Source organism: Diadema antillarum, unplaced genomic scaffold (assembly GCF_040938485.1).
Source record: "Diadema antillarum isolate AM-2024a unplaced genomic scaffold, OU_Dant_1.0 scf00000024, whole genome shotgun sequence".
In the NCBI taxonomy this organism is placed as follows: domain Eukaryota; kingdom Metazoa; phylum Echinodermata; class Echinoidea; order Diadematoida; family Diadematidae; genus Diadema; species Diadema antillarum.
Window position 1 is genome coordinate 563,713 of NW_027270913.1, and position 15,708 is coordinate 579,420.

The window sequence follows — 15,708 nt, forward strand, 5'->3', positions numbered from 1 at the left end:
CTCTACCACCATACCAAGTTTGATGTTAGATGGTTCCCTGTGATTCAGTAGACCCTGACCGACATGCCCGGTTATCACTGACAGCCTGATGTGTGTTCTCTCCCACACCCTTGTTTGATTCCAGAATGAAGCATAATATATCACATGTTGTAATTTTGAATGCAAAACATAAGAATGCAATGCATTTCACTATTTCGATAAGACTCAAGTTTAAAGCCAGGAACATTGCAATGTCCCCCGAGGATGACAAAGAGGGGGCCCTTGTGAATTGATGCCTCCCTGCATTCTCAAATGCCAAAAAGCAATGAAGACGTGAATCCACTTTTGGTTGGTCCCCTAACCGCCCCCCCCCCCCAACTTCCCTCTTGTTGACAAGTATTGTAGTATCAGAGAACATCAGCAGCGTGTAACTTTTCTCTGTCTTTTTATGTCTTTCTAACCCTTGCTTTTGACAAGTGACATCATTTCACTACATATCTTTCAAGAATAGGCTGAATTCACAAGCAATTTAACAGGAACACCGAGCCTTCACTCAGATACGCACATCAACAGAGAATATAGCAAATATATTCACTCCATAAAAATGATACACTAACAGAAAAAAAAAGAAAATGCAGCACCAATATAAATTATGTCTCATTACATCAACAGCTGGGTCGTCTTCATGAGCATGATGAGATAGTTGCCCCACACAGCCTAGGTTTCCGTTGAGTCATTTAGAAAAACAACAACAACAACAACAACATATTGCAAGAGAAGTTTGCCTAAACTTAAATGTAGTCCTGGATCACTGACTGATGAAAATAAGAATGTCCAAACTGGACTTTGGTGAACACATGATATGTAAACACAAATACACAAACCTCCTGTATAATGCCTTTTGTGAGTGCAATACCGGAAATGTGATACAAGTATGTGGGTCACGCTACTATGAATTACATTTTTTCCCCCAACTTGTCAGAAGTAATACATGTATTAATTAAGAGTTTGGTCTGCAAATAAGTTGTTAAGTATTTACCTTTATGGATGTTATATGTGTTTAATGTAAGTGTAAAAGGGGGGGGGGGTGGATTAGAAAATTATTTGGGTTGGTGTCGAATAAACAGTGACTGGAGGAGCAGAAAAATACACCAGTATTTCCACTTTTCTTCATGCAAATAAGATAAAACCTGAGAAAGTCAATGACAGATTTCCATTTTGAACTTGACATCAAGGCTTTGCTGCAGTTTCAAGTTCAGCCAGGGTATGCAGACAGCATTGCTTCTCTTTCTGTTGGTAACATACACTCTTGCATGTAGTCCCGCATACTTTAATCTGTGTAGTGTACCGTTTCTGTATACAAGACTCTTGAACTTCCACAGATTGATTATTTCTCTGATGAAAGAAGACAGTATTGTATCATGAGGGGAACTTTCCACCGAAACTCAAACATCGCTGTATTCCATCTTCTCACAGGTTCTGCCCCTGACATCCACAACTTTTGAGACGAAAAATGGAAATTGAAAAATGTACAAAAGAAAGCAAATCTGTACAGAATGTAATGCGAGAATAGGGTTTTGGCCTCAGGAGATGTTAGCAATCCGATCTCCAGATCTTGATGGTCTTGTCATTTTCAAGGGCTGCTGATGCGATGAGATTCTCTGTTGGGTGGCATGACGTACATAGGACGACATCTGCAAGAAAAAACAGAACCATGTTCAGAGAGTGAAGACAGATACATTGCTCGAGACATTGACTCTGTATTACACATACATAAGGCCACCAACCTTTGAAGATCACAAAACACACTGGCACACAATAAAAAAGAAGAAAAAATTTGGAAAAGCAGGAAACATGCCTCGTTTTGAAAAAAAAGGATGGAAAATATGCACATATTATGCACATTTAATCAAATTATAGAAAATAATCTGCAAAATGCCTGATAAAGACAGCTGAAGCTAGACATGTGAAGTAATTCATGCGTCTCCACTGTGTGTGAAGTTTGGATAGTGTGTGTGGTGCTGGTGCAAGAGTTTGTACATGGCATGCACTCATGTGTCTGTAATAATACATCCAATTAATCATACACAGCATGCTTAACATGTTAGAACATACACCTCAGTGCTCTATTTCTTCTCAGCACCTCACAGTTCCTTGAGAACTTATATTTACACCCATTTTCGAGATTTTCTGTGGGAAACAATGAAAATAGACAATGTTTGTCTGGAAAATGTCTATCCATTTAACGGAAATGCCCACTCGATTATCAGGTAAGCAAAGCATGCATTGGAACTGTGTATTCGGCCCATGCATCAATTATAAGCAGAGTACCCAATAAAGCGGTACCCCATTATGCAGAGACCACTGTAAGGCGCCTTTGAATGTTTCTACAGATAAATGGCGCTATACAAATGCTGTTTCATCATCATCATCATCATCATCATCAAAAGATGGAAAGCAAATGGAGCAAAGTTACTCCTCAGTGGAACGGAATGAGACAAATTAATTCTCATCAAATGTGGACATTTGCACCAGCATAGATCACTTGGTTCATTTTACTTCTACAAATACATTACCTGTGTGGCCTTGCAGCTTCTGAACAATCTCCTTGGTTTGTAGATTCCATATATACACCATATTGTCTTCTGAGCCCGAGACTATCCACTGTATGATGGAAACAATGCAAAAGTAAAAAGAAGACAAATTTAGGAGCAATGTCTTCTGTAAAGATCTAAAGCAAATGATAAGGGTAATCTCACTTTGTTCTCTAACCTACATCAGACACAGGTAGTAGTTGTCCAGTCATTTGACGTCATCAATAAAGCTGACCGATTAATCTCTTCACTGCATCTGTCATTCAAAATTATGATTTGTCACATCTTCTAGAGCAATACAAAGCTTCTCTGTGAAGACATTTGTAACATTCATGATCCACTAGAAGTGCAAAGCTAAAATGTGGTCTATGAAAGAAAGAATCAAAAGGTTGTGCCACTGCTCTGCCTTCCACCATTCAGGCATACCTCCAGATTGACACAGTTTCTGTAGATGTACTTGCATGCATGGTATATTCTAAGTTAGGGTTAATCAATGTGAGAATATATCAGACACAAAAAGACTTTGACACATAGTACACAATTGTATGTTCTCTCACCTTGCCCCCTGTCACTGAGAAATTGGCAAAGATACAGTACTTCTCGTTCTTGTGGCCTTGGTACGTCTTTAGACATTTGCCTTTACTGTAGTCCCACAGCTTCAACGTGCTGTTACGAAGGAGGGGGGATGCATCAATATGATATGAATAAGTTCAAAAAATGATTTATATATTGCTAATCAGAACATTAAAACAAACACACACACACATACACACACACAAACACACAAATGAGAAAGTGTTTGTTTCATTTCAGGAAATGAAAACATGACATCTCTTAATTTCTTGTTTCACACCTTATGAATGAGACTACCTCACCATTATAGCAGGAAAAAACACCCAAAGGTAAGCATACAAATTTACATCTGAAATAATCTTTTCTATTTGAAATTCAGATTTCAAACTTCCACACATCATAACACATATTTCCAACAATCAGTGTTGCCATCAACAGAAATTTCGCTTTTATTAGTTTCATATTTCATTCTTCAGTTTTTGTTCAAATAATGCCATTATACTAAAGCATATCGTCGCTGGGGTGACAAGACCTTGTATCTGCAATTTTGGTGAAAACGACTTTTTTGCATTTATGGTCAAATAATCGGTTAAGTGATGTCCTGTCCAATTCCTAGCTGTGTTACCCCAAAAATGAAGCCACCATGGCAAGACAAAGGAACGGCTGTCCCATTCGGTATAGTGCTTTGGCCGCCATGTTTTTTGGCTCTCCTGAACATTTGACATTTTGTAGATACGCGGTCTTGTCGCCCCAGCGACGATATACAAAGTATTATTCACATTTCAAGGGATTTTTGTTTAAAGTCATTGTAATGCATATGCATCATCAAATCCCACTACAGGCTTCAATCAATAATTTTCATCAGCAATGCTCAGCTGAAATACAAAACAATTACTGTAAAACGAGAAATTTTTGCATGAAACTTCTGCGAATTTGGAAAGGAGCCATGATTCACGAAAATAAAATGCATGCAAAAGTTTTTGTCTACACATTACATTGAATACCAGTAGCAATTCACAAAAGTTTCATGCCACAGAAAAGGTCGTCGGCTCAAATATGCGAAAGTTTCAGGCTTTCCAGTTTTCCAGTATTGGGTGAGAACTCACTTGTCCAGAGTGGCAGCCAAGATGTACTTTCCATTTGGCGAGAACTTGACATACGACACAGGTGGATTGTCGTCATCTATCACACACAAAACAATGTAAACAAATACAGTTAACAATCAGCACAAGAATGATGCATTATCTGAAAAGTAGACAACAGTAATGGCATATTTATTCACAATGTTGAAATCTGAAGATACATGAAGGGATATCCACTGATCTATAACAGACTTATTCCTCTTGCCAAATTCTACATCATAGTTACCAAGCCCTGCAGGCAAAAACAATCAAACAAACAAACAAACTGATGCATACTAAAAACATATTCTGAATGCCAAGCAAGAATATTGGCTTAAAAATGAGAAATGGTAAATAAACACATGTCTATTCAATTTCAGGAAAAAAACAAACAAACACATCCTTCTCTTCAAGAGCACATTTTTCTCAGTCTCTTCTCTATGAGAAAAAAAAATAACAAAGGTAAAAACATACTTACCATACTAACACACATACTAATTGGTAGAGCCTTTATGCTTTCTATGAGAGTGCTTATTAATTTCCTGTGCCAATTCAATGCACCCATAGAGGGTGGTAAATTTGCAGCAAAGGAAGAAATTAGACATTGATTCACTTTTATCATTGCTGACTTAATTGCTGCCGGTTACTTTATAGCATTCATTAATTATCAATCTCATTAAACACATAAAGTTCATTGTTACGCAGCTTGCTAAAAGCAGTTTCTGCCACAGTACAACATAATGACATGAACACTGGGGGGGGGGGGGCGGATTCCGCCCCCCCCCCCCCCCCCCCTTCAGATCTCGCCTACGGAACGCGTGATCGCGCCGAAAATCGGCACACGCGACGCCCGCGACATATACTATCAAAATGTATGGTTGCTTTCTCCGAAAAATTTTTCTTATATTTTATATTAATTAATTTGTAATTTATGCATAAAATTAGTTTTGGGCTCTAAATCACTTACTAATGCTCTAATTAAGCTAATTTCTTTTTTAAAATGTTTCTTGTATCATTCTCCTGAGACATAGGATAAAAAAAAATCTTTATCGAAATTAATTTCTTATGTATTTGACTGTTTTTTTGAATTTCTTATGTATTTCTTTGTTTTTCGACCTTTTGTTTTTGTTTGTTTTTTGGCCTAAATTTGTCACAGACATTTTTCGGAGCTCTATTATGCTAGAATAAATTAATTTCGTCCATTCTAAGTCAAGATATGAATTTTTATGTGAATTAATTGAAAAAACACAATTTGCATTGGATTTGTACACACAATCATGTTATGGAGCAATTTTGGGGTTGACAAATATTATTTGAACGGGCGTCACGTCAAAACGGTACGCGCAGGCGCAACAATTTTGGTCTCAAAAGTTGCGCGATACTTGAAAGAAAAAAGTCATGAAACATCGCGGCGGGAGCTTATCGCGCTGTGAAGATATTGCGCGAATGCCCCCCCCCCCCAGCCTGATTAGGGTTAAGGTGTTTATTTGCAGCATTCAGGAGGAAAACACACATTTTTCACATATCTATCAAAAATTTTAATAATTTATAATTATGTTGTCATTATGGTATGTCAATGATATCCCATCACAACCATAATCAAGAAAACTAAAACAACAAATCTCTGAAACATTCTCCATCAACTCACCAATCAATGTCTTCAAACATTGACCTGAAGCTGTATCCCATATTCGACTGAAAGAGAAGGAAAAGGAAATTAATGGTCATAACATGTTAAGATAATACCTAAATTTCCTACATTGAAACATTCATAGTATTTAAGCATGAAGGTGCAATATCTACTGAGATCAGCAGGTATTAACAAATTCAGATAATACAATTTGGAGCAAAAGACTATACAGATATTTTTTTTTTTTTATTAAAATGGAAAAGCAGGGTTTATTTGTTGCTTGGTTTCTTTTTCTTTGTTTGAGTTTTTTGTTTTTGTTTTTTGCATGTTACACCTCTTTAAAAGCAAAAACAAACAACAAAACACCACCAACAACAACAAATGAAACAAAACCATGACAAAGCAAACACATAGATAAACATTTTACTGCGTCAATATCTTACATAATGTTGACACCGAATCAACATGTATTTCACTATCACTTTCATCCTGTTAAGAACACTTTGTTGAAAACCTGCGATGGCTGTTTCAAAGAAAAAGTTTGCAATATGGCTATGATAAATTTTGAACTTGTACTGCTAAGTAGATAAGTCTATACATCAGTGTTTGGTCAACAGTAGTGATGCAGTGGAAAGCCACTATTTGCTTTTTCCTTTCATGGCTGAGTGAAAATCTTCATGCATTACATTTTTGAGCCAGTCTAGTAAGATACATTTTGCATGCTTTACAATTGTGTAATGTCACTGACTGTTGACTTTTTCTTCAATAGCGATAGCATAAATTCATGTGAACAGAAAACAGTGTATGATATATTTGCATGTTTCTACTTTCATACTGGTATCACCTAGTGTGAGATGGACAAACATTACCATACCACAAATATTACCATACTCTGAATATGCTCAGCACATAAGCTGCTGTGATAACAGAGACATAGAACTCACCATAGACCATCGTAACTGCTGGAGACAATGAGAGAACCGTCCCTGTTGAAATCAACCTGGTTCAGAGACACAAGATGAAAATAGATGAGAGTTGCTACACTTTTCACACAATAAAAGGCTCTGTGCCATGTTGGACAAGCATTTCTGGGTGAGTCTTCTTTTTTTTTTTCGTTCCACTATCTGTAATTCAGTCATGATAACTGTAATGAGGCTGACTGGCCATTTTCTTTCGTCATATAGAAATTTCATTATAACCGAACAAATAAACAATAAAAAATATAGAGCTGATAATGTTTTACTTCGTTGTGACCAGAATTTTATCATAACTGTGTTCGTTGTAACAGGAGTGCACTGTAGAAGTACCATATCAACAACTGTACAGTTTCTGATTTCATTAGCAAAACCATTCTCAAATTTTGAATGGGTATGACACGAGCTACTGTTGAGCCTGTCAAGGGTAGGTTGTTGTTGTTGTTGTTGTTGTTGTTGTTGTTGTCGTTGTCGTCGTTGTTGTTCTGCTGCTGCTGCTGCTGTTGTTGTTGTGGTGGTGGTGGTGACTTCTCAAAGACTGAACCACTGTGAGTAATTTTGAGCATTTTACAATGGAGACAAGGAGGGTTTCACTCACTGCTGAGACTGGGTCTGAATGTGCTGGTAACGTCTTGAGGCATTTCCCTGTCTTCACATCCCAGATCTTCACACTCTCATCAAACTGGAGGAACAAAGGCAGAGGAAATTAGAATTAACTATTGGTAGTCAAAAAATCATTGGCATTAAAATATGTTATTTTCTCTAAGTAAAGCAAAGCAATATGTTACTCTAACAACAACAAAATAATTTTTTTTTTAAATCAAATCAAACATTCCCACCACACACGAAAAGGATTTTTTTTTCTTTGACAGAATGATGTCTAATATGGCTCACAATGAACATAATGAATAGAAAATACCCCAGTATTCTTGGGGTAGGAGTGAGAAACCTCCTACTACTGGCCAAGTAAAGTTCAGGAAATTAAAATTTCTTAACTTTTCTTGTTTCTCAATGCTTGAACATGCAGTGGATACAAGTTCACATGATGAACTGTACATAAACAAAACTTTAAAATAAAATTCAAGATCATGTCCCCAGAAAGATTCTGCTGTGACTTATAGGCAAACGGGACAAGTGCAAATACTTAAAGGTGACAAATATATTGTAGCAATGTTAGATTATTGGAGTTTGATTGAAGATGACTCTGAACCTGACAAAGACAACTGGATACTTACTGAGCCTGAGACGATGAGGTTTGACTGTGGGTTGAAGTTGCAGCAGAATACGTAGTTACTGTGGCTCTTGAGTGTTTTCAAACACTTCCCCTAAGACAGAACACAAGGGAGAATAGAAATTAGTCACACATATTTGACAACTTTACCCTGGACACATTTTGGAGTGAATATATTCTCAAACACATTGTGGTGACTCCAGAAACATGTAATGCAGAAAATAACATTGAGCTGTGCACCAAATTTGATAGCAAAATAAAACTGCTGCTGTCTGCGATTAATAATCCCACCCAATGGTATTGTCTTGTGAGAGCAATAAGAATGATGAGATTACTAATATACTTCTATACTGATGCAATACCAAAATGGCAAATTTTGAACAACTGTGTTATGAGATATGATAATAACCAAACAGCATCCAATTTAGATTGCACTCACAGGCTATTTTAATCAAAGAATAATATATTAGTACTGCGAAATGGACAATTTCACTCAGGCGCATGAACACTGGGGAAGTTAATGGCTGCACAAGGTGTTGTTCTTTTGTTTTGGCAATTTTTGCCATAACATGCAGTTACCATAGCAACACACTTTCTGCAATTAAACCTATCAGCCATACTATCATATTCGTAAAGGCTCACTCCCACTAAACTGCATGGCTGTAGAAAGGACTGTTAATCCTGAATAAACTTGCACTTTAACCCTAAAAGGGCCGGGGGGGGGGGGGGGGGGGGGGGGGCGGAATCCGCCGCCCCTCAACGTTTCGCGCTATAATTCTGTAACACGAGAAGTCCTCGTCGCGAGACTTCTTGACTTACTTCATTTAAGTCTCGCGCAACTTTTGAGACCAAATTTGCAACGTCCGCGCATACTTTTGCGAAGCCACGCCCATTTTTGTAACGGAATGTCGCCCCAAATCGAGCACAATTTTGTGATTTCGTGTACATTTCCTATGGAAAACAGTGCTCTGTCATGAAAGTCATAAAAACCTGATTATTTTTACAATTAATCACTTTCATTGATTAATTTTGTGCTAATTATGGTAGAAAAGTGGTCAGTGACAATTTCAAATGAAAAACAAAGAAAAAACAAAAGTTGAAAAACAATAAAATACATAAGAAATTCTGAAAACAATAAAATACATAAGAATTGAAATGAGTTTTGGAAGTTTTTGTGACGTACAATTGTTGAATATGCTAAAACAGATTTGCAGATCAGAAATTAGACTCTCATTGCTTTTAATTAGGCTAAAATATCATCTTGAGCTTAATTTGCATAATTAATTAATTAAAATTAGAAATTGATTGTTTCAAAAAATCTTATGACACAATCTTGTAGATTATGACGCGGGTCTCACGCATGCAAAATTTCATCGCGATCGCACCACCGCTGGCCGAGATCTCGGGAGGGGGGGGCGGAATCCATCCCCCAGTCTGAGCATAGCCAAAAAAGCCTGGCCCCTTTAGGGTTAAGGTGTATTATTAACCCCTCATCACATCTCCACTGACACACTTCAGGAAGTATGTTCATGGGAATAATTCATTGTGTTAAAGATAGAAGCATCTCATTCATTACAGTTCTGTTTTCTTTAATAATTTGTATTATATATTATACATTGATTCTGAAGTATTGCTAACTTCCAGAAAACAAATACCAAAAAAAAAAAAACAAATATGATGGAATGGGATATGTGGCAAATATGTACATGCTTTTTTAATTGGCAATGTCAGTCAAAACAGAAAGAGAAATTTGAGTATTTAATTAGTTCCATGATGTAAAGGCAGAACATGCTGTACAATAATTTGGCTATCAAATTTATGACAGTATCCACTAACAGTGACTGTGACATGTATAATACTCACTGTGTTGAAGTCCCAGATCTTTAGCGTCTTGTCATCCGAGGCAGACACAAGTAACCTTGAGTCACTTGACCATCCTACATCAGAGATGCCCTGTGGTCCATTTCAAGACAGATGGTACAAAATAATGACTAACCTAACTCAGCAAGACAATAAGATGACACTTGTAGCCAAGGCTTGGCACTAACATTTTCTTTTGGTGGGTGGCCCGATCAGTCCACCAGCACATATATCTTTCCTAAAAAAAAGTGGTGCCTCGGCATGGTGGCCCCAGGCCACTGCTAATGTCAAGCCCTGCTGAAGCTGTATGTAATGTTTGTGGGTTTGTTTGGTTGTTTCATAGTGTCATAGTGTAATTCCTTGGACATCAAATACTGTATATGCCGAATATTTGCAAGGTTTTTATTTTCGCAACCTTTGTGAGTCAGGTGCTATTCGCGAAATTAAAGACACTAAAAAATAATGACTCTGATCCTGATATGAATGTGACGCATACATATACCAGAAGTGGTACATTTCTCCGTTCAGTACAGTACTCCATGATCACGAATTTAACTACTCGCAAAATTGTTGGGAAGTCACGATTTGCAAAAATTTAGACTCGCTAAGTATATGGCGTACACAGTAGATACTGATGAATGCAATGACTGGAAGCAAATTAACTTGCCACCAATCAGTGTGTTTAAGTACAATATTTCTGTTTTGGCAGGGGTCAAACACAAGCCATACAGTCAGACCATTAAGTTATTTTACTCCCGCACGCACTGCGCACGGGGCCGCTTCGTGCCGTTGCGTGCAGGTTCGTGCGATTTCGCACGGGTGCGTATGGCTCCGTGCGCCCCCGTACGGGCCCGTGCGTAGTCGTGCGCCCGCATGCGGATCTGAACGCCTGCGTGCAAATCTGTACACCCGCGTGCGGATCCATACTCCCTCGCACTGACTGGCACGCAGCCGCACGGAGGCGCACGAGGGCGCACGGAGGCACATGAGGTCGCACGGGGTCGCACGGGGGCTTACAGAGGCGCACACACCCGCACGAGATCGTACAAAATGCCACGAAGACACACGCACCCGTACGAAACCGCATGCAACCGCACGAAGCAGCCCCGTGCGCAGTGCGTGCGGGAGTAACATAAATTAATGGTCTGACTGTAGGTTTGTCATAACAGGTACTGCGCACAATTATGTCACAAAGAGTGTTACCACAAGGCATCCCCTTTAATAAACCACTTCGGGGTTCCACTCTGTGCATGAGTAGAACAAAAAAGGTCATTTGTACCAACAGGGCATGGTGGTTTTTAAATTCACTGAGATAAGCATCTTTGATGTAACAATTATTCAAGTAATCCTTATGAATGGTGCCTGCCAGCACATTCATGTGACAGCAAAAGTAGTATTTGGCAATATCATTAGAAAAAGATTAAAGGTCCTGTTTACCTTTGGGAGCAGGTATTCCAAAAATGTTCAAGATATCAATTTTGATGCATATGTGTAGGTCAGTTGTATCATAAAACATCCTACCATATAAAAGTTTTGCAGTAAAGCCTAAAATATAAGGAGATATCATTATTTTTCTCACTAAACCATAACTGTAGATGGTTTAGTCTGGAAACATTTTTTTAATAATTATTGTTCACATTTGTATATTTAACAATACTTATCAAACATCGATTATACTGGTTCAAATTTTTACATTGGTTGTTTCTATCCCTCACTCACATATTAGATTTATTTTTAAGCAATAATACTGGGTTTTTGTTTCATCTGCAAATGGTAAATTATGTCTTTAATACATTAAATGCAAATAATTAAATGGAAACTTTCCGAAGTATTCATTGATGGATCATTCTGGTCACCTGGTCCATGCAAGTTCATCCTTTGTTTCAACATGACTGACGAATTCCATAAAATGTTATGTCAGGCTCATTTAACTCACCAGTTTGTGTCCTGAAATCGTCTTCTCAAATTTGCCATCATAAGCACCCCATATTTTGATGAGTTTGTCGGCAGCTAGAGAAGCAGTAAGAGTAAAGAGGAGTCTTTGATATACGGGTGTACTGCAAAATTACATGTTAATACCAGGCAAATAAAAGAAACCATTTAATAGGTTACGGGGGGCTCAGCCCCCCCCCCCCCCCCCCCCCCCACTTTTTGTGCACCATACAAAGGAATACATAAGCTGTCATCACTTTGGGCCCCCCACTTTTTTAACCCGGAAGTACATAAGTGGCACTGAAAAGAAATAGACAGAGATCTTGAAGTGTGAGCGCGGTAAAGTTATGTTTTTCTGTTGAAGACCCCCCCCCCCCCCTTTTTTTTTTTTTTTTTTGCTTGTCAGCCGAAGAAACCCTGAAGTGGAAGGAGAAAGATGAGCTGAAGACCCTTTTTTTTTGCTTGTCAGCTGAAGCAATGCGGAAGTGAAAGGGAGAGATGAGCCGAGGACCTTTTTTTTTTTTTTTTTGCTTGTTAGCTCATGAAACCCGGAAGTGGGTCCCCCCCACTTTTGAAAACGCTCTGCCGGCCCTGATAATAGCACGCAAACAGACGTATGGATTATCACTCCACAACTTACATTAGAAAATGATAATTGTCATCATCATCACCATCATCATTATCACAACATTAAAAGCAGTAATAACACTAAAAATAGTAATTCATAAAATGTACTTACATGAACTTGCTAACCATTCACCATTCGGGCTGAATTTGACTGATGACACTGCCTTCGTATGGCCAGCTAGTGTGAACTTCAGTGAGTAATTTGGCCTCTGTGAAAGCAACAAGCATAAAGAAAATATATTCCAAAACACTAGGATCATTAAAGGACAGATGTAGAGACTGCATTTTGATTGCAACATCAGCAGCAATTCCTGAAATACAGTCGACACATGCGTTTACTTATCAGGATTTCTTTGCTGTTTTATTTTGTTTTGTTTGTCAAAAAGCAGAGTGAAGATATTCTCAATCAATTTGAACAATCTGAAAATTGTACTGGCACACGATTCACACAAGATATTTGAATATATCAGTGTCAATCAATGCCAGCCATAGTACTAGGTATACAATTCCATTTTTGCCATTACAAATTACAAAATAAAAATCTAAGTGCTAGTGCACCTTAGGCAGATTTGCCCCACCACCGCCAGAAGATGCTGACGGCGTTGAGGAAGCCGACTGTGGTTTTGTCGAAGCTGATTTGGTGTCCCCTCCCGCCGAGGATTTGGGGTCATCTGTGGAAGACATCTCTACGGATGGTGGCGTGTCCTCTTTTTCCTCCCTATAATAGCTGTGGTATTTGGGTTTCTTCTCTCAGTGTTAAGCATGCATTGATGGGGAGCAGTCGTCCAAAGACCGAGTCCTTTCTCAGACAGTCTACAAATCACAATGTTGCTGCTTCACTGGATCCGAAGACACAATCTCTTCATTTTTCTCTGTATTCCTCCTGTGTTGCTTATTTAGTTCTTGATCAGATCTTACTGGCTGGTTATCTTCTGGCTCTGCAGTAAAATATATGTTCAAAGATAGAACTCTGTATTATTCATACACATATTTTGTAATTTATCATTGTCAATAATGGCATGTGCTACTGAAGCAAACTGCTTCAATTTGCAATGGAAATTCAAGTGATAATAGTATCACGCACGTCATGGAAAAAGTGCATAAAGACTGCAAGTGAAGACACAAACAACACTATGAATTAGAACATATGCTGTAGTCACATCAATCTGTCTGTGTCATTTCAACAATGCAGAGGTAAATACACTGTAAAACAACTTGTACATTATATATTAAGTTGTACCTATTCACTGGTAAAAACTGTGTGATACTTTGTCTTTCAGATACAATTAGTTTAGTTTATAAAATGGGTTCAAGAATGTAGCCAATTGTAAGCGCTGAAATGAGTCACGTGTGCGCTCATGATTTTCTTACTAACATGCACGGCCGTACAAAAAAGCGTAAAGTCACTGACGTCACAATGTTTACACTAGCAGCACACACTCAATCAGTTGTTACAAGTGCGTCGCGCACTACTATACACGCTGTCAATCCTGTAAACAACTTCTAGTTCGGGCTGCCAGCCGGCCTTTCTTGTGCATAACATGTGGCGTACGTATACTCTTATACGTACAGTACTTATATGTGCGGGATTTCCGAGTGCGTCGTGCGTAAATGTTTGGGACCAACATCTTCGGACATCTTGACTTTTGAGCGAGTGCTACATGTAGCTGACTGGTATTGGTATTGACCCACAAAGGTACATTAAAAATGCAGTTAGTTTTCGACCCATTTTATAAATCAAATAATACACAGGTTTGAGTTCGTGACGTTAGTGGAGATGCAGCTCACTCTCGGGTATTTACAAGGACAATGTAGTGCAATTTCACAATTGTAAATACCCTCGAGTGCGCTAAATCTCCACTAACACACTCTCACCTGTGTATTATTTGTATACTAGTAGCAATTACAATTTCAGTGTTTTTTATACTGCCACTAGTGGTGTCAGAAGCGACAATTCAGTTGTAAGTCAGTGTAGTCAGGTGATTAGCAGATTTACAACCAGCATTGAGCAATCCAGGGGTTAAAGGCACATAGACCTTATGGTTTTAGTCAAATATGTACGTGGGCGCACGGCGCAAGTTTCCTACAGAGACCTACACATTGTATGCTATCAACTCCTCTTTAGCGCTAGGCTTTGACCCATTTCCACAAGTCCGAAGAAGTCCGATCCACTGTAGTTAGTGGTCCAATCAGAGTTCAGTTCATGATTCAGCTGATGATGACAGCTTTAGCCGCCTTCGTTTGAAAAATGACCACATGTGGCAAGCCAAATGCTCCATACAATCACTAAATTATATCGGTACACGTACGTTTATTGACTAACTACTACTACTAGTAAGTTGTTCGAGCGCTATTATTTAACTTTGTACTATTGTGAATGAGCATTTGGCTTGCCATAGACGTTCGTGCGGTCATTTTTCAAACGAAGGCGGCAATGAATTGGGGAGCGCTGCAAAGAAGTGGAGGAAACAACCAGAAAACAGGAGGAAACAGTGGAAGAGGTGCGTCAAAATGTTTACTGATTAATCCTGCATATATTTTCATGCGGGGGGAACTGGGTCGAAGTTGCATTTCTGCCAGAACGGTGGAAACCGTCGCAATGGCGTCTGTATCAATGGTGTCTGTCTGAAGATTCTAAGAAGCGAAAAACTGACCCAGCAAATGTCACTATTATTAATATAAATGAGAAGTTTTTCGCGGAATTAGACAGACTTATGACTTGTCGGTCAACTCTCGACTCTGATCTTGTGAACATGCTTCTTTTATATTTACCTTCACTACAAAACAGTTATAGTTCTGCTATGTTATGCTCGAAACAACTAAGATTAAGAATACGGCCTATAAAGGGTAAGCCTCTCTCGACTCTGATCTTGTGAACATGCTTCTTTTATATTTACCTTCACTACACAATACAGCCGAGTCTGCACCTCGGTCACTGCAGTGCCAGCAGTGGTCACTGTGTTCAGGTCTTTAACACTCGGACTTGACTCCTCGCCTACCTAGCAAATGTTTCTTATTCGTTCAGTCTCTTGGCTGGAGTGAACTTGAGATGCGCAGAAATACATGCATACAGAGATGGTGAGAAAAGGATCCAAAACAACGTTTTAAGCCTGTTATTGATGTTACTGTCAGCGATGCAATACCAGTTTACCACTGTACTGTATACTGTACGTGGGACTTGCCTTGC

General features: G+C 38.7%; 1 protein-coding gene across 1 annotated transcript; it reads right to left on the reverse strand.

The window, feature by feature from the left end:
* Nucleotides 1–368: 368 nt before the first annotated feature.
* LOC139732831 (WD repeat-containing protein 5) lies at nucleotides 369–15,708 on the reverse strand. Its single transcript, XM_071643676.1, has 13 exons — nucleotides 15,419–15,708; nucleotides 13,080–13,459; nucleotides 12,634–12,730; nucleotides 11,899–11,972; nucleotides 9,966–10,055; nucleotides 8,107–8,196; nucleotides 7,470–7,553; nucleotides 6,842–6,897; nucleotides 5,916–5,962; nucleotides 4,253–4,328; nucleotides 3,131–3,239; nucleotides 2,556–2,643; nucleotides 369–1,673 (listed from the first exon to the last, which is right to left on the reverse strand). Exons 2-13 carry the CDS (start codon nucleotides 13,203–13,205, stop codon nucleotides 1,573–1,575), a joined length of 1,038 nt encoding a protein of 345 aa, XP_071499777.1. The 5' UTR covers nucleotides 13,206–13,459; nucleotides 15,419–15,708; the 3' UTR covers nucleotides 369–1,572.

What these genes read in the sequence shown, in the direction of transcription:
- LOC139732831 (XM_071643676.1), bottom strand. Translation starts at nt 13,205, where the DNA reads ATGTCTTCCACAGATGACCCCAAATCCTCGGCGGGAGGGGACACCAAA. An exon ending in GTGGGGCAAATCTGCCTAAG is followed by an intron (nt 12,731 to 13,079) that starts GTGCACTAGCAC and finishes TTGCTTTCACAG; the next exon opens with AGGCCAAATTACTCACTGAA. An exon ending in ATTCAGACCCAGTCTCAGCA is followed by an intron (nt 6,898 to 7,469) that starts GTGAGTGAAACC and finishes TCTCTGAACCAG; the next exon opens with GTTGATTTCAACAGGGACGG.